This window comes from Procambarus clarkii, chromosome 10 (genome assembly GCF_040958095.1).
Source record: "Procambarus clarkii isolate CNS0578487 chromosome 10, FALCON_Pclarkii_2.0, whole genome shotgun sequence".
In the NCBI taxonomy this organism is placed as follows: domain Eukaryota; kingdom Metazoa; phylum Arthropoda; class Malacostraca; order Decapoda; family Cambaridae; genus Procambarus; species Procambarus clarkii.
The window spans coordinates 11,651,073-11,675,820 of record NC_091159.1 but is presented as its reverse complement, the minus strand read 5'-3'; the positions used below and the strand labels follow the sequence as shown (position 1 = coordinate 11,675,820).

At 47.2% G+C, this 24,748-nt stretch overlaps 1 protein-coding gene across 1 annotated transcript; it reads left to right on the top strand.

The window, feature by feature from the left end:
- Positions 1 to 20: 20 nt before the first annotated feature.
- LOC138363135 (pneumococcal serine-rich repeat protein-like) lies at positions 21 to 23,826 on the top strand. The gene is made up of 3 exons (XM_069322125.1): positions 21 to 25; positions 2,257 to 2,852; positions 22,442 to 23,826. Exons 1-3 carry the CDS (start codon positions 21 to 23, stop codon positions 23,824 to 23,826), a joined length of 1,986 nt encoding a protein of 661 aa, XP_069178226.1.
- The last annotated feature ends 922 nt before the right edge of the window (positions 23,827 to 24,748 follow it).

Below are 24,748 nucleotides of genomic sequence, written 5' to 3'. Positions count from 1 at the left end.
TTTAATAGATTTGTGAAGTCATGAGGTATGCGGATATAGTGGCCAATAGGAGCGTTGTTCCCGTCCACCACTTGGCTGTGTTGTGTCTACGTCATCAAACATCTTAATGTAAACATTATACATTAGTATCATTGCAAGAGGCAAGTCACAATAACCTGGATGAACACAAGCCAATCGTGTGGCTGGTGGCGCCGGGGCCGACCCACACAGTTGATTGATGGCTAAGAGGCGGGACCAAAGAGCCAAAGCTCAACCCCCGCAAGCACAACTAGGTGAGTACACAAACCATCGTCATCATTCCATGTTTTGGGTTAATAGTTTACTGGAATGATTAGTATATAATATTTAGGGATTTCTTCTACACAGCACTGCTCCTGTGCCAGGTAAGTCCTCTACGGGCTCACCATAGCCCGTGCTACTTACCCCGCTCCTGTGCCAGGTAAGTTACGGGCTCACCATAGCCCGTGCTACTTACCCCGCTCCTGTGCCAGGTAAGTTACGGGCTCACCATAGCCCGTGCTACTTACCCCGCTCCTGTGCCAGGTAAGTTACGGGCTCACCATAGCCCGTGCTACTTACCCCGCTCCTGTGCCAGGTAAGTTACGGGCTCACCATAGCCCGTGCTACTTACCCCGCTCCTGTGCCAGGTAAGTTACGGGCTCACCATAGCCCGTGCTACTTACCCCGCTCCTGTGCCAGGTAAGTTACGGGCTCACCATAGCCCGTGCTACTTACCCCGCTCCTGTGCCAGGTAAGTTACGGGCTCACCATAGCCCGTGCTACTTGCCCCGCTCCTGTGCCAGGTAAGTTACGGGCTCACCATAGCCCGTGCTACTTGCCCCGCTCCTGTGCCAGGTAAGTTACGGGCTCACCATAGCCCGTGCTACTTACCCCGCTCCTGTGCCAGGTAAGTTACGGGCTCACCATAGCCCGTGCTACTTACCCCGCTCCTGTGCCAGGTAAGTTACGGGCTCACCATAGCCCGTGCTACTTACCCCGCTCCTGTGCCAGGTAAGTTACGGGCTCACCATAGCCCGTGCTACTTACCCCGCTCCTGTGCCAGGTAAGTTACGGACTCACCATAGCCCGTGCTACTTACCCCGCTCCTGTGCCAGGTAAGTTACGGGCTCACCATAGCCCGTGCTACTTACCCCGCTCCTGTGCCAGGTAAGTTACGGGCTCACCATAGCCCGTGCTACTTACCCCGCTCCTGTGCCAGGTAAGTTACGGGCTCACCATAGCCCGTGCTACTTACCCCGCTCCTGTGCCAGGTAAGTTACGGGCTCACCATAGCCCGTGCTACTTACCCCGCTCCTGTGCCAGGTAAGTTACGGGCTCACCATAGCCCGTGCTACTTACCCCGCTCCTGTGCCAGGTAAGTTACGGGCTCACCATAGCCCGTGCTACTTACCCCGCTCCTGTGCCAGGTAAGTTACGGGCTCACCATAGCCCGTGCTACTTACCCCGCTCCTGTGCCAGGTAAGTTACGGGCTCACCATAGCCCGTGCTACTTACCCTGCTCCTGTGCCAGGTAAGTTACGGGCTCACCATAGCCCGTGCTACTTACCCCGCTCCTGTGCCAGGTAAGTTACGGGCTCACCATAGCCCGTGCTACTTACCCCGCTCCTGTGCCAGGTAAGTTACGGGCTCACCATAGCCCGTGCTACTTACCCCGCTCCTGTGCCAGGTAAGTTACGGGCTCACCATAGCCCGTGCTACTTACCCCGCTCCTGTGCCAGGTAAGTTACGGGCTCACCATAGCCCGTGCTACTTACCCCGCTCCTGTGCCAGGTAAGTTACGGGCTCACCATAGCCCGTGCTACTTACCCTGCTCCTGTGCCAGGTAAGTTACGGGCTCACCATAGCCCGTGCTACTTACCCCGCTCCTGTGCCAGGTAAGTTACGGGCTCACCATAGCCCGTGCTACTTACCCTGCTCCTGTGCCAGGTAAGTTACGGGCTCACCATAGCCCGTGCTACTTGGAACTTGTTCCGAGTAGCTGAATCTATAACAACAACATCTTCTACTATGTCATTAGGCACTATGCCAAAGGTACAGTTTGCACGACTTGTCTATGTGTTCCGAGGGAGGTCAGGGGGGAATATGGGATCACAGCTCCTGGGCTCTGCCTTTTAGCTCTATTTCTAGTTCATAACAATGGCTACATTGCAAGCGTTCATAAAACATCCGGGATATGATCATATTCTTTCATCAAAACTGAAAATTCAGTAAGCAAGGGTTCTGGGGGAACCCCAGAGGTATCGAGAGAACCCCAGAGGCATCGAGAGAACCCACAGAGGCATCGAGAGAACCCCCAGAGGCATCGAAAGAACCCCCAGAGGCATCGAGAGAACCCCAGAGGCATCAAGAGAACCCCAGAGGCATCGAGAGAACCACAGAGGCATCGAGAGAACCCCCAGAGGCATCGAGAGAACCCCAGAGGCATCGAGAGAACCCCCAGAGGCATCGAGAGAACCCCAGAGGCATCGAGAGAACCCCAGAGGCATCGAGAGAACCCCCAGAGGCATCGAGAGAACCCCAGAGGCATCGAAAGAACTCCAGAGGCATCAAGAGAACCACAGAGGCATCGAGAGAAAACCCCAGAGGCATCGAGAAAACCCCAGAGGCATCGAGAGAACCCCCAGAGGCATCGAGAGAACCCCAGAGGCATCGAGAGAACCCCAGAGGCATCGAGAGAACCCCCAGAGGCATCGAGAGAACCCCAGAGGCATCAAGAGAACACCCAGAGGCATCGAGGGAGGTCTTCATTACCTACTCATTTTGTGAGCTTGGAGTTCCCTGGAGAGACACTCATAATACTGAGGATCTCACAATCATGTTGATTGTCTATGGTGAGTGTGTTGACGATTGTGTGAAGTGAGGCTATTACAATCATAGAGATTGTGGAGAAGATGTGGTCCCGGTTCTCCCCACATAGGAATATCAGTTAATTATCAGTAAATTATCAATAAATGTTATTGTTACTTTGGTTATTGAACCAATTATCATCAGTAGCCTAATATTTGTTCATATAATCACGATGAGCGATTGACATTTCTACGTATTTGTAAACTTTGAGTATACAGCCCTTGTGTGTATACTCAGGTGTGGCCCCCGGTACGGCGCTGGGAGATGTGGGGATGTGGACGTGGACTGTCTGGCAGGTGTGGGAGGCCTTGTAGACTGTCTGGTAGGTGTGGGGGAGGCCCTGTAGACTGTCTGGTAGGTGTGGGAGGGCTTGTAGACTGTCTGGTAGGTATGGGAGGCCTTGTAGACTGTCTGGTAGGTATGGGAGGCCTTGTAGACTGTCTGGCAGGTATGGGAGGCCTTATAGACTGTCAGACAGGTGTAGGAAGCCTTGTAGACTATTTGATAAGTGTGGAATGCAAATGATAGAGTTGGGAAGTGACACGTGTGTAGCAGAGAGGCTACCAGATGCACGTTTAACTGTTGAGGTGTGTTAGTAGTGCGACAGATGTGTTGATTAAAAAAAAAGGTCACAGGTGTGTGCAAAGTAAGGTGATATGTCATATATGTACGTGAAGGTAAATCGAGAATAACGACAGGTGTGTGTGTGTGTGTGTGTGAACGTGGCTGATAGACAGATATATAATGGCTGTGAGTCCACACCTGCATGCGAGGTGAGTTGACTCCACACCTGCAGGCGAGGTGAGTGCCGGTACTCGGCACGAGTAATGGTCTCGGTAATTGAGTGCGTTGCAACCAAGTCATTTCAGCGAGCAGGATTTTCTCCACGCCAACTCCCGCCGTTTACCCGCGTTCTCATTACCCGTGACACAAGTCTCTATTAAATACAGCTCTGAAAACCCTTCCAGCACGAGATCAAAGATAGAGTAAGAGTGTGGAGGAGTTGTTGCATGCGAGAGGGAAGGGGGGACTGTAATGATAAGTATACAAATAAATGTTTCTCCTCCATGTTGTACTTTTCCCTAGATCAAGTTAACCCGTGAAGGAGTTGAACCGGGGCTCGAACCGGCAACCCCGTGACAGGGGTTCGAAGCCTCAAGTGCAGAGAGAGAAAATGCCACTGTGTTACGCTGCGGGTCATTCTTGGGTGCTCAAAAAAAAAAAAAAAAGTTTATTATTGGTTGGGGTCTATCGAGTAGAACTGGCTTCTGCTTTAGTGCCATTTTGAGGTGTGTAAATAACATGGTGAATAGCGAGAAGACTCTTCTTCCCTCCCTTCCTTCCTTCCTTCCTTCCTTCCTTCCTTCCTTCCTTCCTTCCTTCCTTCCTTCCTTCCTTCCTTCCTTCCTTCCTTCCTTCCTTCCTTCCTTCCTTCCTTCCTTCCTTCCTTCCTCCCTCCCCGCTTCTACCCTCTCTACATATCTTCCTTTCTATGTACCCACCTCTTTTGAACAAATCCACAAGGGCCGTGACGAGGATTCGAACTTGCGTCCGGGAGCATCCTCCTCTTTTATCAACAGTTTTGTTATTTCCTCTTAATATTCCTCGTGTTTCCGCTTCTCTAAACCTCCGCTCTTCCCCCTTTCATCCTTTTTTACCTATTCTGTCTTGTGTCCCGTTTACTGTCCATCTGTCCTTTCCCTGTCTACCGACCCCCGTCCTTCTCCTGGCTTAAGATCTCTTCAACACTCATATTAGTATGATCTGGGCTCTGAACCCTGCATTTGTCTCCAACTGTCGTAAGATTTCTTGTGACAACTTAGAATCTAGAAATTATTTGTCGCTCTGCTTCTGTATCATTCACAACTATGTAAATATTTCTCTTCCATCCTGCGTCGAAGGTAACTTACATGTATGCAGGCGATGAGTCACAATAACGTGGCTGATGTTGACCAGATCATACTAGAGGGTGAAGGGACGACGACGTTTCGGTCCGTCCTGGACCATTCTCAAGTCGATTGTGAATGGTTCAGGACGGACCGAAACGTCATCGTCCCTTCACCTTCTAGTGTGTGGTCTGGTCAACTTATATGTATGGTAAGCAAGAGAGGTCCCAGGACCTCTCTTGCTTAACCCCTCACAATGGTTATCTATCTTGAGGTTATCTTGAGATGATTTCGGGGCTTTTTAGTGTCCCCGCGGCCCGGTCCTCGACCAGGCCTCCACCCCCAGGAAGCAGCCCGTGACAGCTGACTAACACCCAGGTACCTATTTTACTGCTAGGTAACAGGGGCATAGGGTGAAAGAAACTCTGCCCATTGTTTCTCGTCGGCGCCTGGGATCGAACCCAGGACCACAGGATCACAAGTCCAGCGTGCTGTGCGCTCGGCCGACCGGCTCCCGGAAACCCTAATGGTTTCTTAACATTTGAATCCATTGATGTTTTCTTTTTGTTTAAACTTTGAAATTACTATTTCCTAATCCACCTTAACATCACCCAACAATGCCATGAGCTCTGTCTTCGCGAGACACGACATCAAAGGCTTGGCTCAAACCCTCCAACATAATATCACAATCTTTTTTCCGGTTTAACTGATGCAAACTTTCTGGAAAACAAAGAGAGCAAGTTCGCTCAATAGAAGCGACTCTCAGTAAAGCCATGTTGCGAAGCCTTTATTAATTTATTGAGCAAATTCGCCCGTTAGTTGTTAAGCGAATTGGCCGATAGTTTGACGCGAGTGGTGCATCTTCCGTCTTGAAAGTTGCCTCCTCGTTCGTATCCCTTTACTATTCTCGTACTCTGCTCGACTTTAAAAGTTTATTAAATATGCAAGACAATGTCTCTCTAAGACCATCTTTAAGTCCCTGGCAAATACTTTCTGGCCACTTGTTGGCCTGCAGTTTTACTATGTTTCATAACTTCCTTCCTGGTAACAACTGAACTATCCAATTTGGACAGTTTGTAAAGCACGTATTGTGAATACTTTACATTTGATAATCATTATCAGATACTTTACCAGTCCCAAAGGTCCAGTGCTGGCCCTAATGTCTGTAGGACACGTGAAAGAATCCTTTAGGATTGATCTTTGGCCTGTTGCACGTACTTCGTAACGTCTTCTCGCTCTAGAAGAATTCAGAATAGTGTGATGGAACGGCGTTCAAAAAAAGCTCCCCATTCTTAATTCTCTTGTGTAGTTTTTTAATATGCTTCTGTACTTGCCCTCTCTACTACCTATCTACCTTCCTTCTCTCCTCTTCCCGCTCTCCATTTCTATCTAAACATCTTTCTCTTCTCCCTGTCTCATGCCTCTGGGTATCCCTCGTCTTTATTCATCCCCTTACTCTTCATTCCACTTGTTTGTTCGCCTCCCTAGACGTTGTAATGGGGGAGGGGACGATCATGTCTGTCTCTCTCTCTCTCTCTCTCTCTCTCTCTCTCTCTCTCTCTCTCTCTCTCTCTCTCTCTCTCTCTCTCTCTCTCTCTCTCTCTCTCTCTCTCTCTCTCTCCCTCTCCCTCTCCCTCTCCCCCCCCCTCCCCTCCCCCCCAGCCCCACCCTTAGCGACGGCCGCCAACTGAATATTGGAGCGGAGGCGCTGATTAATGTAGACCCACACACACACACATGATGATGTGTGTGTGTGGGTCTTGATGCTCGGTTGTTTAACACCACAAACACCACCTCGCCTTAGTTCACCTCTCTCCGCTAGTTTACCTCAACCCACAAGTATACACGACCTTAGTTTACACTGTACTCGCCTGGATTGCCTCGCCCCGTACAGTATACCCGACCTCTATACTGCTACTGCGGGCTCACCATAGCCCGTGCTGCTTGGAACTTTTTGTTCCAGGTTGCAAATCTTAAACAACAACAACTCTATACTGAGCTTGACGAGTACTGACCCGAGAGTTGCAGCTTGGCAATTGCACAACGGTAAAGCCAATCTGGAGGATCTCAAGCTCGCTGCAGGTTTAGAGGAGACATGATAACGACATGTAAGATTTTTAGATGCATTATCAATTGCAATATGGGTGAAATGAGCTGTAAGCCTACTTTGCGGTTACCTTCCTCTTCTTGAGGTTATCTTGAGATGATTTCTGGCCTCAACGTCCCCGTGGTCCTCCACCAGGCCTAGGGGGGGGGGGTAGAAAAGGTCTTTTTCATATAGTGAGCAAGTGTCACGAGCTACAGGTGGAGCCCACGAGCTGAAGCTCACCCTGCAGGCACATAGAGTACATACAGGTGAGTACAGTGGCTATTTTCTGAGCCACTGTGACAGCCGCTATTGTCTGTTTTGTAACACTTTGTGTGTTTGGGCTTTTTAACATAACTCTCCTGTCCGGCTGTTGTGTATACATTCCAGGCACGTCCCGTCGTGGAAACAGGAACAACATAGTCACTGCTTAACAAGGGTAACCAGTTTGTTAAAATATGAAATACAAAATAAGAAAGAAAGGGAAATTTATGATAAAGTTTTAAGCCAGTATGACCAGCGTGTGGAAGGCACACGAGAGAAGGATATAAACTGAGACAGAGACGATGCCCAACTACTAGGACCATCGGGTATCGAACGCCGACCTGCAAGAAGCGAGGTCGTCGCATAAGTTTAGACAACGACTTCTCGAAGGTGAGAACAACCCTTCATTCCCACATTGGTGGGTTCGGCAAGAGCCCTGAGTTAGCTTTTACCCTCTGTTAACGAACTTGCGTTTACATTTCCGCAACAAAGTTGCAGTGTGGCTAAGAGTGTTGGGTTGTTGTTGTTGTTGTTACAGATTCAGCTACTCGGAACAAGTTCCAAGTAGCACGGGCTATGGTGAGCCCGTAGTGGACTCACCTAGCACAGGAGCGATGGAGTGGAGGGTGTGAGAGAGTGTTGGCACCCCACAGATGGGATCAATGGAGCCCGCGCGCGCCCTCGCCTCTCTCTGACACGCGCGCTGGGTTTTTTACTCCTAGAAACCTTTGATTGCCAGTAGCACCTCTGCTCCCCCTCTCCCTCTCCTGTCCGCTCAACACATTCACCACATCTCCCTCCTCCTCCTCACACGCGGGTCCTCATACCTGGGCCTCACACCTGGGGCCTCATACCTGGGGCCTCATACCTGGGCCCTCACACGCGGGTCCTCATACCTGGGCCCTCACACGCGGGTCCTCATACCTGGGGCCTCACACGCGGGTCCTCATACCTGGGCCCTCACACGCGGGTCCTCATACCTGGGCCTCACACCTGGGGCCTCATACCTGGGCCTCACACCTGGGGCCTCACACCTGGGGCCTCATATTTCACAGGTGTTGTCTTTAATCTTCCTTTAGCAAGTGTCGTCGCTTCTGAAATGTGTTTTCCAGTTTCCCCGTTACTTTCCGTGGCGTCAGGTGGTGATACTTCGTGCTGGGAGGAGTACTGCAGTTACCACTACGGCCAGGGGAACCCTCCCCCCACTAATCCTCCCCCCCCCCCCCCCCCCCCCCCCCCCATTTCCCCCATTCTCACCCCGCGGTCAATCATGCAGCTGTTCGTCAGGTCGTTAACATTGCGCAACCCCACCACCAGGCTCGCCAACATGGTGCAGGCCCTCCACCAGGCTCACCAACATGGCGCAGACCCACCACCAGGCTCACCAACATGGTGCAGGCCCGCCACCAGGCTCGCCAACATGGCGCAGACCCACCACCAGGCTCACCAACATGGCGCAGACCCACCACCAGGCTCACCAACATGGCGCAGACCCACCACCAGGCTCACCAACATGGTGCAGGCCTGCCACCAGGCTCGCCAACATGGTGCAGGCCCACCACCAGGCTCGCCAACATGGCGCAGACCCACCACCAGGCTCACCAACATGGTGCAGGCCTGCCACCAGGCTCGCCAACATGGTGCAGGCCCACCACCAGGCTCGCCAACATGGCGCAGACCCACCACCAGGCTCGCCAACATGGCGCAGACCCACCACCAGGCTCGCCAACATGGTGCAGGCCCACCACCAGGCTCACCAACATGGCGCAGACCCACCACCAGGCTCACCAACATGGCGCAGACCCACCACCAGGCTCACCAACATGGCGCAGACCCACCACCAGGCTCACCAACATGGCGCAGACCCACCACCAGGCTCACCAACATGGTGCAGGCCCACCACCAGGCTCGCCAACATGGTGCAGGCCCACCACCAGGCTCGCCAACATGGTGCAGGCCCACCACCAGGCTCGCCAACATGGTGCAGGCCCACCACCAGGCTCGCCAACATGGTGCAGGCCCACTACCAGGCTCCCCAACATGGCGCATGCCGGCCACCAAACACGACCACCCCTCAACACAGATTACAAGTACACTCCACCATCTTACACGCTGCCAATTATCCAGGTTCTTATCTTAATCTTATTAGCAATTAGCTCCACTTTACTTCACATGAAGCCGTGTGAGCTGCCTCTGTTCACCTCCTGGCTGTGGCTCCCTCACACAGGCTCACCTCTTGTGGCCAGGTGTGTGTGAGGGCCACGTGTGTGTGACACACTCACACTTGTCTTCTTGCCAGGTATGTTTACACACACACACACACACACACACACACCTAGTTGAGTACACATACAACTAGGCGAGTACACACACACACCTAGTTGAGTACACATACAACTAGGCGAGTACACACACACACCTAGTTGAGTACACATACAACTAGGCGAGTACACACACACACACACACACACACACCTAGTTGAGTACACATACAACTAGGCGAGTACACACACACATACACACACACCTAGTTGAGTACACATACAACTAGGCGAGTACACACACATACACACACACCTAGTTGAGTACACATACAACTAGGTGAGTACACACACACACACACACACACACACACACACACACCTAGTTGAGTACACATACAACTAGGCGAGTACACACACACACACACACACACACACACACACACACACACTTAGTTGAGTACACATACAACTAGGCGAGTACACACACACCTAGTTGAGTACACATACAACTAGGCGAGTACACACACACCTAGTTGAGTACACATACAACTAGGCGAGTACACACACACACACACACACACCTAGTTGAGTACACATACAACTAGGTGAGTATACACACACACACACACACCTAGTTGAGTACACATACAACTAGGTGAGTACTCACACACACACACACACACACACACACACACACACACACACACACACACCTAGTTGAGTACACATACAACTAGGCGAGTACACACACACACACACACACACACACACACACACACACACACACACACACACACGGAATGCATTAGGAAGTGATGTGGTGGAGGCTGACTCCATACACAGTTTCAAATGTAGATATGATAGAGCCCAATAGGCTCAGGAATCTGTACACCAGTTGATTGACGGTTGAGAGGCGGGACCAAAGAGCCAGGGCTCAACCCCCGCAAGCACAATTAGGTGAGTACAATTAGGTGAGTACACACACCTGATCTGTACACATATGTCTCTTCATTCACACAGAATATAACTGGCGGATCAACACGAGCCATTTTAACTAAAAGCCATTATAGTTCTACTCGCCTGACAGATTACGCGGCCTTGTGTTAGAACCGAGTGTGATGTGTAATATATTTAGTATTGCGTCTGCTTCATATTACCATATTGATTCTCTTTTGTTTTAATATTGCTTATGTTTTTATGTTTACACCTTGCGTTTATACGGGTCGAGTTGGCTTTTAGTCTGGTACATAAGATGAGAAGGGTTAAGTTCCAGTAGCCAAACTTTAACACCATTAAGGTTAAGGTTCACAGTCTTAGGTAAGGCTGATTTTGGCTCGCAAAAGACTGAGTTGCATGATTTGTGTCACGTCCTCTCGCTGCAAGTAAATCTCTTTGATAAAGTGAGAGAGACAAAGAACGAGAGAGAGAGAGAGAGAGAGAGACTGAGAAGATAAATGCGAGGATTTATTAATTTCAGTAGATATATCTATCACTGTAATAGATATCTCTAGCACTGTAACAGCCGGTACAAACCATAAGTTATCCCAAGCGATAACGTAACACGAAGCAGATGTTGTGATCGACGCCCCTCGCTAAGATGATGGCGAGTGATCCAGGTGTGTCAAAAACCTGAGATGGCACACTGCCTTGGTGCCTATACCACCTGGCCCTCTCCACCTCACACATCTCTTGCATTGTCACACATTCTGATTGCTACTGTAGTTCGTCCTTCGCAAGGCGAGGTGACTTGCCTTATGGCTGACCCAGAAAATCTTAAAAAGCTTGACTAACTAAATAATTTATAATGTAATTCATTCCCATCCCGTGAGGGATATATATACATATATATGAGCTTATAAGAGACTTATAATATACAACTATGGTTGTGGTTGGGTCAGGAAGTATATATATTATCCATTTGATTATAGCGATGTTGTCAGCTGCCCTGAAGATGTCTACTAATGTTAGGAGCCACGTGCTCACTTCCACCATTTAGGGCCATCGCTGGGAGGTATAAGAACGTGTGGGATGCCCTGAGACTTACGGGCTCACCATAGCCCGTGCTACTGGAACTTATTGTTCTGAGTAGCGAATTTTAAACGACAACAACAACCCTGAGACTACCTAGCGAAGGAGTTGCTTCAGGTCCTCACCTCCCAGCGCTACGTCTTGTAGCTGGGAATTCAATCGCATAACTTCAGACGTCAAGACAGCAGTGAATGCAGCGTGTACCCAAAAATCTGCATGCTCCCTGTTGTGGTCTTCCGTTGTTGTTCCCTAACAAAAATTCTGGTTCAACTTGAGTAAGAGCGGCTGGCGTAGTGTTGCTTGAGGGTCTGGCGTTTGAGGTGGCTTTTTGTGACGTGTTAAACATCTGGCTTTACCAACAACCTGTTCTCCAACTTGTGAACACAGGAGTTTTATGAGGGGCTGACCACCACTTGGCTCCTTCATCGCCGACCAGATCTTGACTTCTGCGAAATTAAGAAGTCAGTTACGATGGAGATTAGACAACGTTTTTCATTATTATAATGTGGTAAGGAGAGAAGAGTAGCAGATGCGTTGTTATGTAAGTTACCGCAACCCGCAATAATGTGCACTTGCTGGGTTTGGGGGGCCGCTGGAGCTGCAATTTGCGTGTGTGTGTGCGTAAGAGAGGTAGTTGAATCCTCGCGCAGAAATACAGCCAGTATGAGCCCTTTCAGGTGGTGGTTGGAGGGACCTCTTACCTCACTCACCTACCTCACTTATCTACCTATTCCCCTACTCATGTTATCTACCCAAACCCACCCACCTTACTCACCAGCTTCTCATTGATGAAGATTAAGCTACCCAAAAGGTGGCACGGGCATGAATAGCCCGTAAGTGGTGGCCCTTTGGAGCCATTACCAGTATCAATAGCTGATACTGGAGATCTGTGGAGGTGCGACTGCACCCTGCGTGACGGGAGATGTCTCCCGTCCCAGCTTCTCGGGTTTTAGTGCCAAGATATACGTCCAAGATCCAGACGTATCTGGCAACTTTCCCAGACTAATGTCGAATGCATTATGCGTCAACTTTGTGCAGGAGAAAACGTATTCTTTTCAACATAATATTGTAGAATGTCCCATACTGACTGAGTTCCGACCACCTGGCTTGAGACGCTCTGAACTCTGTCAGTATTATCTGAATACTGAAGCATTTGATGATATACAGATTGATGAAGATTAAGCCACCCAAAAGGTGGCACGGGCATGAATAGCCCGTAAGTGGTGGCCCTTTTGAGCCATTGGAGATCTGTGGAGGTGTGACTGCACTCTGCGTGACGGGAGATGTCTCCCGTGGGATGATATACAGGACATGTAGCCAAGATGTACTCAACAATACTGAAATAACGTGATGACAGTGTAACCTAGGTTTATAAAATCACCTTAATCGCCTTCTTTGGTTGATGCTCAGACTGTACGATTGATTGATTGATGTAGATTAAGCCACTCAAGAGGTGGCACGGGCATGAATAGCCCGTAAGTGGTAGATTTTTGTAGAGTGAATGTGATCTTTGGTCGTGAATCAGAATGAACGAAAGAAGTTCTCCTGCCTTAACAATGTAGCAGAGACATACGTATACATATGCATACCACGTTGTGTGGCCGAATACTCGGTAACTCCGTATACTCTGTGTTAAAACAGATAAAGACAATGTGTACTCCGCTCTTATTGTGACTTTATATGTAACTGATGAACAGTAATTATGATATGTAAACTTTGTGGCACAGACGAAAATATGTGCTGGTTAATTCTTTTTACCATGTCGTAGCTCAGTCGATTAAGGCAGCGTCTGAGATCCTCTCGGACGCAGGTTCGAAGCCTCGTCACGGCCCTTGTGGATTTGTTTATTTGATGCATCACGCTATTGTGATTCGTGTGTGCAATGTGCTGGTTGCATTGTTAAAACTCTTCAATCACCTGCGATTCAATGTTGAACAACTCGCAATGTATTGTAGCAGATCTCAAACCCTGCCTATGTATTCCTTGTATGTATAAGAACATAAGAACAAAGGTAACTGCAGAAGGCCTATTGGCCCATACGAGGCAGTATGTATTTATGTATGACAGCATTGTATAATTGTATGACAACCGTGACCGCTCAGACATCTCTGGCTCCTCTTGCGTGTATAATCAGCATTAAATTAAAAACAAAATTATGCTTCAAACACTTTTCTGTATCAGTGGCTGAAATATATTATACGTAATGGAGGTTTTGAACTGTGGTAATCATTAGGATTGTCGGGGGGGGGGGCTTGTAATCACCTGATCTCACCTGTCTTGTAATCACCTGATCTCACCTGTCTTGTAATCACCTGATCTCACCTGTCTTGTAATCACCTGATCTCACCTGTCTTGTAATCACCTGATCTCACCTGTCTTGTAATCACCTGATCTCACCTGTCTTGTAATCACCTGATCTCACCTGTCTTGTAATCACCTGATCTCACCTGTCTTGTAATCATCTCATCTCACCTGTCTTGTAATCACCTCATCTCACCTGTCTTGTAATCATCTCATCTCACCTGTCTTGTAATCACCTCATCTCACCTGTCTCACTGACGCTAACATTCAAGCCGAGATCTTTCGTGCTTAATACTGTGTATTTACCAATTATTATTATTGGCATTTTGCAATACACTTGGAAATTGGCCTAATATGATAGTTAACACATAGAAGTGAGCCTAATGTGGAGATTCAAAAATAGAATTGCGCTTACCCAACCACTTGGGCTGGACGGTAGAGCGACAGTCTCGCTTCCTGCAGGTCGGCGTTCAATCCCCGACCGTCCAAGTGGTTGGACGGTCGGGGATTGACCGAATACTGGGACCTCTGTTGTTTATAATATATATAAATGATTTAGATTCAGGTTTGAGTAGCAACATTTGCAAATTTGTTGATGATACGAAAATCGGTAGGGAAATTAATTCGGAGGAGGACTCACTATCACTTCAAGATGATCTAGATAGGGTTTTGAAATGGTCAAATGATTGGCAAATGCAGTTTAATGCTGATAAATGTAAAGTTCTGAGGCTAGGTAATGATGATAGAGTTACAAGATACGAGCTAGATGGTGTTGAGATTGCGAAGTCGGATTGCGAAAGGGATCTGGGAGTTATGATTAGTAAGAATTTAAAACAAAAGGATCAATGCATGAATGTTCGTAATAAGGCGAATAGGACACTGGGATTTATTAATCGAAGCGTTGGTAACAAGACACCTGGTGTGGTTCTTAAACTATATCTTGCTCTAGCATACATTTCATTTCTTCTATGGAAGAAATGAAATGTATGCTCGTGATGGGGTGCATCTATCGAGAGCTGGGGTTGTTGCTGTTGCGAACTCGCTAGAAGTGGTTAGAGGTGTTTGTTTGGTGGGAAAGTTACTCGAATCTATAATAGCAAATAAAATTCGTCTTCATCTTGAAAAACATAAATTAATAATTGAGTCGCAACATGGTTTTATAAATGGCCGTTCATGTTTAACAAATTTGTTATCTTTTTATTCTAGCATTGTTGAGGCAGTTGATAGTGGTAAGGATTGCGATGTTGTATACCTTGACTTTAGCAAAGCTTTTGATACAGTGCCACATGAAAGACTGATTAAAAAAATAGAGTCTCATGGTATTGGGGGTGCTATATTAAGCTGGATTAGGGCATGGCTATACCAAAGGAAACAGAGAGTTAGTATAAATGGAATCAAATCAGAGTGGGAAAATGTTGTAAGTGGAGTGCCTCAAGGCTCTGTCCCGGGACCTCTGTTGTTTATAATATATATAAATGATTTAGATTCAGGTTTGAGTAGCAACATTTGCAAATTTGCCGATGATACGAAAATCGGTAGGGAAATTAATTCGGAGGAGGACTCACTATCACTTCAAGTTGATCTAGATAGGGTTTGGAAATGGTCAAAGGATTGGCAGATGCAGTTTAATGCTGATAAATGTAAAGTTCTGAGGTTAGGTAATGATGATAGAGTTACAAGATACGAGCTAGATGGTGTTGTGATTGCGAAGTCGGATTGCGAAAGGGATCTGGGAGTTATGATTAGTAAGAATTTAAAACAAAAGGATCAATGCATAAATGTTCGTAATAAGGCAAATCGGACACTTGGATTTATTAATCGCAGCGTTAGTAACAAGACACCTGGTGTGGTTCTCAACCTATATCTTGCTCTAGTTAGGCCCCATTTAGATTATGCAGTTCAGTTTTGGTCGCCATATTATAGAATGGATATAAATTCACTTGAACGTGTCCAGCGTAGGATGACTAAGTTAATTCCCCAAATTAGAAATCTTTCATATGAAGAAAGATTAACAAAGCTTAAGTTGCATTCACTGGAAAGGCGAAGAGTTAGGGGTGACATGATAGAGGTTTACAAGTGGATGAATGGACATAACCGGGGGGATATTAATAGGGTATTAAAAGTATCAACACAGGACAGAACACGAAACAATGGATATAAATTGGATAAGTTTAGATTTAGGAAAGACTTGGGTAAATACTGGTTCAGTAACAGGGTTGTTGATTTGTGGAACCAATTGCCGCGTAACATTGTGGAGGTGGGGTCCCTCGATTGTTTCAAGCACGGGTTGGACAAGTATATGAGTGGGATTGGGTGGTTATAGAATAGGAGCTGCCTCGTATGGGCCAATAGGCCTTCTGCAGTTACCTTTGTTCTTATGTTCTTATGTTCTTATGTTTGGGTTTAAACTGTTAGTAGATAGAGGTATGGGAATTGATTTGGAGGAAGGAGGTAATAAAAGTATGTGTTTGTGGGAGAAAGGAATTGGCAAAACGATCAGGGAAAGAGAAGGTCCGCAAAATAACAATTCACTTAGGGTATATTACACTAACAGTAGAAGTCTAAGAAATAAAATTAACGAATTAAATGCTCTTGTCTGCACAGAAAAAATAGATATTATTGCACTTACCGAAACGTGGATGAATGTAGAAAATAGAGAACTATTAGCTGAATATCAAATATATGGATTTAAACTATTTCACACAGATAGATATATTAGACGAGGAGGTGGAGTAGCCATATATGTTAGGGACAATTTGAAATGTAGTCTCAAAGAGGGAATCAAAACAGAGCCACACACAGAAACTATTTGGATTGAATTAAACGAAAAAGCTAATAATATTATAATAGGAGTAATATATAGGCCACCAAATTTAGACAGAATGGAAGCAAAGCATCTATGGGATGAAATATCTAGAGCATCTAGATCTAACAGTATTTATGTCATGGGTGACTTTAATTTTAGCGGAATAAACTGGTTGAACAAAACAGGGAATAGTGAAGCAGAAGATTTTTTAGAATTAATTGACGATTGCTTTCTTACGCAACACATTAAGGAACCAACACGGGATAATAATATTTTAGATTTAGTGTTAACTAACAGGGAAACGCAAATTAATGACATCGAAATAGGGAGTGAGCTAGGGAGCAGTGATCACAAAGAAATCAGATTTAGCATAGAATGGAATAGACCAGTAGGAGAAAATTCTGTTAAAGTGCCAGATTTTCGAAAAGCTGATTTTAATAGCCTAAGAAATTTTTTGGGTCAAATTGATTGGAAAGGCTTGGGTATGGGGTGTGGGCCGGTCTTGGAGCGAGACATGAACCCAGCGATAGGTGACTTAAATGGGGATTTCGATGTGGATTCAATATATAACTTATTTAAGAATATTCTAAACAAAGCACAGGAACGTAGTATACCATACAAATTGAATAGATCGTATACTAATGACCCAAAGTGGATAACAAAGAATTTGAAGAACCTTATAGGTAAAAAGAGAGCTTGGTACAAAAGGATTAAAAATGGGGAGGTCACTTTAGAACAGGAATTCGTACAACTGGTTAGAAATGTTAAAAAAGAGATAAGGAAAGCAAAAAGGAACTATGAAGTTCGCATAGCAGGGCAAGCAAAGACAAATCCTAAAGGGTTTTTTCAGTTATATCGTACTAAGACTAGGGAAAGGATAGGTCCATTAAAAACTGAGACAGGTCAAATAACAGATAGTGATGAAGAGATGAGTAGTATTTTTAATAAATATTTTGTATCTGTATTTACTAAAGAGGAACTTAACAATATGCCTTCAGCCGAACAAGTCTATGTGGGTGGGGACGAGGACAGGTTGACGAGTTTAGCAGTTACCAGGGAGGATGTTCTTAAACAAATAGTAAAACTCAAACCAAACAAATCCCCAGGGCCGGATGAAGTGTTTGCTAGGGTGCTTAAAGAATGCAAAGAGGAGCTTTGTGACCCACTGTCAACCATATTTAATAAATCAATAGAGTCAGGCAGAGTGCCAGAGTTTTGGAAAGTTGCTAATGTGATACCAGTTTTTAAGAAAGGAGATAGATCACTTGCGTCTAACTATCGACCAATTAGCCTAACGTCTATTGTGGGAAAGTTACTCGAATCTATAATAGCAAATAAAATTCGTCTTCATCTTGAAAAACATAAATTAATAATTGAGTCGCAACATGGTTTTATAAATGGCCGTTCATGTTTAACAAATTTGTTATCTTTTTATTCTAGCATTGTTGAGGCAGTTGATAGTGGTAAGGATTGCGATGTTGTATACCTTGACTTTAGCAAAGCTTTTGATACAGTGCCACATGAAAGACTGATTAAAAAAATAGAGTCTCATGGTATTGGGGGTGCTATATTAAGCTGGATTAGGGCATGGCTATACCAAAGGAAACAGAGAGTTAGTATAAATGGAATCAAGTCAGAGTGGGAAAATGTTGTAAGTGGAGTGCCTCAAGGCTCTGTCCTGGGACCTCTGTTGTTTATAATATATATAAATGATTTAGATTCAGGTTTGAGTAGCAACATTTGCAAATTTGCCGATGATACGAAAATCGGTAGGGAAATTAATTCGGAGGAGGACTCACTATCACTTCAAGTTGATCTAGATAGGGTTTTGAAATGGTCAAAGGATTGGCAGATGCAGTTTAATGCTGATAAATGTAAAGTTCTGAGGTTAGGTAATGATGATAGAGTTACAAGATACGAGCTAGATGGTGTTGTGATTGCGAAGTCGGATTGCGAAAGGGATCTGGGAGTTATGATTAGTAAGAATTTAAAACAAAAGGATCAATGCATAAATGTTCGTAATAAGGCAAATCGGACACTTGGATTTATTAATCGCAGCGTTAGTAACAAGACACCTGGTGTGGTTCTCAAGCTATATCTTGCTCTAGTTAGGCCCCATTTAGATTATGCAGTTCAGTTTTGGTCGCCATATTATAGAATGGATATAAATTCACTTGAACGTGTCCAGCGTAGGATGACTAAGTTAATTCCCCAAATTAGAAATCTTTCATATGAAGAAAGATTAACAAAGCTTAAGTTGCATTCACTGGAAAGGCGAAGAGTTAGGGGTGACATGATAGAGGTTTACAAGTGGATGAATGGACATAACCGGGGGGATATTAATAGGGTATTAAAAGTATCAACACAGGACAGAACACGAAACAATGGATAGGTAATGATGATGATAGAGTTACAAGATACGAGCTAGATGGTGTTGTGATTGCGAAGTCGGATTGCGAAAGGGATCTGGGAGTTATGATTAGTAAGAATTTAAAACAAAAGGATCAATGCATAAATGTTCGTAATAAGGCAAATCGGACACTTGGATTTATTAATCGCAGCGTTAGTAACAAGACACCTGGTGTGGTTCTCAAGCTATATCTTGCTCTAGTTAGGCCCCATTTAGATTATGCAGTTCAGTTTTGGTCGCCATATTATATAAATATAAATTGGATATAAATTGGATATATAATGGATATAAATTCACTTGAACGTGTCCAGCGTAGGATGACTAAGTTAATTCCCCAAATTAGAAATCTTTCATATGAAGAAAGATTAACAAAGCTTAAGTTGCATTCACTGGAAAGGCGAAGAGTTAGGGGTGACATGATAGAGGTTTACAAGTGGATGAATGGACATAACCGGGGGGATATTAATAGGGTATTAAAAGTATCAACACAGGACAGAACACGAAACAATGGATATAAATTGGATAAGTTTAGATTTAGGAAAGACTTGGGTAAATACTGGTTCAGTAACAGGGTTGTTGATTTGTGGAACCAATTGCCGCGTAACATTGTGGAGGTGGGGTCCCTCGATTGTTTCAAGCACGGGTTGGACAAGTATATGAGTGGGATTGGGTGGTTATAGAATAGGAGCTGCCTCGTATGGGCCAATATGCCTTCTGCAGTTACCTTTGTTCTTATGTTGGGCACCATTCCTTACCTTAGTCCCATCCCAAATCCTTATCCCTATCCCCTCCCAGTGCTATATAGTCATAATGGCTTGGTGCTTTTCCCTGATAGTTCCCATCCCTTTTAAATTTTAATACTGATTAAAATTATGATTTATTGTTATTATTAGTAACATGGACAGAATAATTTCAACGAGGAGAAAGATGCTAAAGTGTCTGCTACATTGGATATTTGGGACCGTCACAAGGTGTGTGGGACCGTCACAAGGCGTGTGAGACCGTCACAGGGTGTGTGGGACCGTCACAAGGTGTGTGGGACCGTCACAAGGTGTTTGGGACCGTCACAAGGTGTGTGGGACCGTCACAAGGCGTGTGAGACCGTCACAGAGTGTGTGGGACCGTCACAAGGTGTGTGGGACCGTCACAAGGTGTGTGAGACCGTCACAAGATGTGTGAGACCGTCACAATGTGTGTGTGACCGTCACAAGATGTGTGGGACCGTTACAAGGTGTGTGGGACCGTCACAAGATGTGTGGGACCGTCACAAGATGTGTGGGACCGTTACAAGGTGTGTGGGACCGTCACAAGATGTGTGGGACCGTTACAAGGTGTGTTGGACCGTCATAAGGTGTGTGGGACCGTCACAAGGTGTGTGGGACCGTCACAAGGTGTGTGGGACCGTCACAAGGTGTGTGGGACCGTCACAAGGTGTTTGGGACCGTCACAAGGTGTGTGGGACCGTCACAAGATGTGTGGGACCGTCACAAGATGTGTGGGACCGTTACAAGGTGTGTGGGACCGTCACAAGATGTGTGGGACCGTTACAAGGTGTGTTGGACCGTCATAAGGTGTGTGGGACCGTCACAAGGTGTGTGGGACCGTCACAAGGCGTGTGGGACCGTCACAAGGTGTGTGGGACCGTCACAAGGTGTTTGGGACCGTCACAAGGTGTGTGGGACCGTCACAAGGTGTGTGGGACCGTCACAAGGTGTGTGGGACCGTCACAAGGCGTGTGGGACCGTCACAAGGTGTATGGGACCGTCACAAGGTGTGTGGGACCGTCACAAGGTGTGTGGGACCGTCACAAGGTGTGTGAGACCGTCACAAGGTGTGTGGGACCGTCACAGGGTGTGTGGAACCATCACAAGGCGTGTGGGACCGTCACACGGCGTGTGGGACCGTCACAAGGTGTGTGGGACCGTCACAAGGCGTGTGGGACCGTCACAAGGTGTGTGGGACCGTCACAAGGTGTGTGGGACCGTCACAGGGTGTTTGGAACCGTCACAAGGCGTGTGAGACCGTCACAAGGTGTGTGGAACCGTCACAAGGCGTGTGAGACCGTCACAAGGCGTGTGGAACCGTCACAAGGTGTGTGGAACCGTCACAAGGTGTGTGGGACCGTCACAAGGTGTGTGGGACCGTCACAGGGTGTTTGGAACCGTCACAAGATGTGTGGAACCGTCACAAGGTGTGTGGGACCGTCACAAGGTGTGTGGGACCGTCACAGGGTGTTTGGAACCGTCACAAGGTGTGTGGGACCGTCACAAGGTGTGTGGAACCGTCACAAGGTGTGTGGGACCGTCACAAGGTGTGTGGGACTGTCACAAGGTGTGTGGGACCGTCACAAGGCGTGTGGGACCGTCACAAGGTGTGTGGGACCGTCACAAGGTGTGTGGGACCGTCACAAGGTGTGTGGGACCGTCACAAGGTGTGTGGGACCGTCACCAGGCGTGTGGGACCGTCACAAGGTGTGTGGGACCGTCACAAGGTGTGTGGGACCGTCACAAGGTGTGTGGGACCGTCACCAGGCGTGTGGGACCGTCACAAGGTGTGTGGGACCGTCACAAGGTGTGTGGGACCGTCACAAGGCGTGTGGGACCGTCACAAGGCGTGTGGAACCATCACAAGGTGTGTGGGACCGTCACAAGGTGTGTGGGACCGTCACAAGGTGTGTGGGACCGTCACAAGGTGTGTGGGACCGTCACAAGGTGTGTGGGACCGTCACAAGGCGTGTGGGACCGTCACAAGGTGTGTGGGACCGTCACAAGGGACCGTCACAAGGTGTGTGGGAACAGAACAAGCCGTGTAGGTACAATGGTATTTGGGCCTGAGGTTACAGGACCACAGGAAACAACGGAAGGAAAACCTCTTATATAATGTAGAGGTATACTACAGAGTGTACTCTTGACGACATGAGAGGCTGACGGCTGCTGGTTCTGCTGCTCCTGACGCTGTGGCTGCCCGCACCTGCGTACCGTGCAGCTAAACATTAAAGATAGGATCGAAACGTTGTCAGTTGCTCAGAAATGTTCTCGCGGCCTTCAGGCGCCTATGGGCTCACCATAGCCCGTGCTACTTGGAACTTTTTGTTCTAGGGAGCGAATCTTTAACAACAACAACAACATCAGGCGCCAGGTGTGGGTTTTGCAAGTACCGGAGGTTGATCTGCTGCTGCTGACTCTGCTGCTGCTGACTCTGCTGCTGCTGCTGACTCTGCTGCTGCTGCTGACTCTGATGCTGCTGACTCTGCTGCTGCTGACTCTGCTGCTACTGACTCTACTGCTGCTGACTCTGCTGCTGCTGACTCTGCTGCTGCTGACTCTGCTGCTGCTGACTCTGCTGCTGCTAATTCTGCTGCTGCTGACTCTGCTTCTGCTGACTCTGCTGCTGCTGACTCTTCTGCTGCTGACTCTGCTGCTGCTGACTCTGCTGCTGCTGACTCTGTTGCTGCTGACTCTGCTTCTGCTGACTCTGCTGCTGCTGACTCTGCTGCTGCTGACTCTGCTGCTGCTGACTCTGCTGCAGCTGACTCTGCTGCTGCTGACTCTGCTGCTGCTGACTCTGCTGCTGCTAATTCTGCTGCTGCTGACTCTGCTTCTGCTGACTCTGCTGCTGCTGACTCTGCTGCTGCTGACTCTGCTGCTGCTGACTCTGCTGCTGCTGACTCTGCTGCTGCTGACTCTGCTGCTGCTGACTCTGCTGCAGCTGACTCTGCTGCTGCTGACTCTGCTGCTGCTAATTCTGCTGCTGCTGACTCTGCTTCTGCTGACTCTGCTGCTGCTGACTCTGCTGCTGCTAATTCTGCTGCTGCTGACTCTGCTTCTGCTGACTCTGCTGCTGCTGACTCTGTTGCTGCTGACTCTGCTGCTGCTGACTCTGCTGCTGCTGCTGACTCTGCTGCTGCTGCTGACTCTGCTGCTGCTGACTCTGCTGCTGCTGACTCTGCTGCTGCTGCTGACTCTGCTGCTGCTCACTCTGCTGCTGCTAATTCTGTTGCTGCTGACTCTGCTGCTGCTGACTCTGTTGCTGCTGACTCTGCTGCTGCTAATTCTGTTGCTGCTGACTCTGCTGCTGCTGACTCTGCTGCTGCTGACTCTGCTGCTGCTGCTGACTCTGCTGCTGCTGACTCTGCTGCTGCTGACTCTGCTGCTGCTGACTCTGTTGCTGCTGACTCTGCTGCTGCTGACTCTGCTGCTGCTGACTCTGCTGCTGCTGACTCTGCTGCTGCTGACTCTGCTGCTGCTGACTCTGCTGCTGCTGACTCTGTTGCTGCTGACTCTGCTGCTGCTGACTCTGCTGCTGCTGACTCTGCTGCTGCTGACTCTGCTGCTGCTGACTCTGCTGCTGCTGACTCTGCTGCTGCTGACTCTGTTGCTGCTGACTCTGCTGCTGCTAATTCTGTTGCTGCTGACTCTGCTGCTGCTGACTCTGCTGCTGCTGACTCTGCTGCTGCTGACTCTGCTGCTGCTGACTCTGCTGCTGCTGACTCTGCTGCTGCTGACTCTGCTGCTGCTGACTCTGCTGCTGCTGACTCTGCTGCTGCTGACTCTGCTGCTGCTGACTCTGTTGCTGCTGACTCTGCTGCTGCTAATTCTGTTGCTGCTGACTCTGCTGCTGCTGACTCTGCTGCTGCTGACTCTGCTGCTGCTGACTCTGCTGCTGCTGACTCTGCTGCTGCTGACTCTGCTGCTGCTGACTCTGCTGCTGCTGACTCTGTTGCTGCTGACTCTGCTGCTGCTAATTCTGTTGCTGCTGACTCTGCTGCTGCTGACTCTGCTGCTGCTGACTCTGCTGCTGCTGACTCTGCTGCTGCTGACTCTGCTGCTGCTGACTCTGCTGCTGCTGACTCTGCTGCTGCTGACTCTGCTGCTGCTGAATCCACTTCATTTAGACAGTTTGAAACCGTATAATGTTTTCTGTTCAATTTACCACTTATTAAGTAATATTAACTCTGAGAATGTTTGAATTAATATTTAACAAGAACTAAAGTAAACATTTTGAATATGATAAATAATAATTATTAGTAGTAGTAATGGTAATGTCTTCTCTCAGACATAATAACATTGATTTAACATAATAATAATTTTAAGAAATGTGAAATAATCTATAAAAGTAATAATATTAGAGCATGAATAGTAGTGGAAGGAGTTCTAATAAATTCTCTGAATACTTTCGCTGGCAATAAAAGCTTTACTTAGGAGGATAGCTTTACTAGGAAAATGTTTCTGAGTGCATTAAAATTAGATCTAAATAAATGGATGAATGAAATCAGTCTAATCGCGTTCCTTGGGGGTATGGAGAGGATTATAAGGGATAACAGCTAGATTGTTTAAGATTAAGCCAACCAAGAGGTGGCACGGGCATGAATAGCCCGTAAGATAACATCCAGATGAACACCTCTATTAATAAGAACTCTAGTTCCCAGAATAACAGGATTACAGGTAGGACACATGACCATATTCCCGTAGAAGATATCATTGCAGATACATCGCCAAGTCGGGATAAGAGGACTGGACTCAGGATATCAACCATTACGGGCTATTCATGCCCGTGCCACCTCTTGGGTGGCTTAATCTTTATCAATCAATCAGTCAATGAATCGATATCAGCCATTACGGGCTGACTATTGCCCGGGTTACATGGAATGTTTGTTCCGAGTAGTTGAATGTAAAACAATAAACGATAGCAGCCTCATTAGACGTTGAGATGTAAGTGTGGTCCTAATGACACACTCAGACCTTGACAAAGCACTCAGGAGAGTGTGAAAGACTTGGTGTAAATTCCTTATATAAAGTTCACAACTACACAAGTGTGGATTTTTATCCTATAAAT

What these genes read in the sequence shown, in the direction of transcription:
- LOC138363135 (XM_069322125.1), top strand. An exon ending in AATCATGTTGATTGTCTATG is followed by an intron (nt 2,853 to 22,441) that starts GTGAGTGTGTTG and finishes ACTCTGCTGCAG; the next exon opens with CTGACTCTGCTGCTGCTGAC.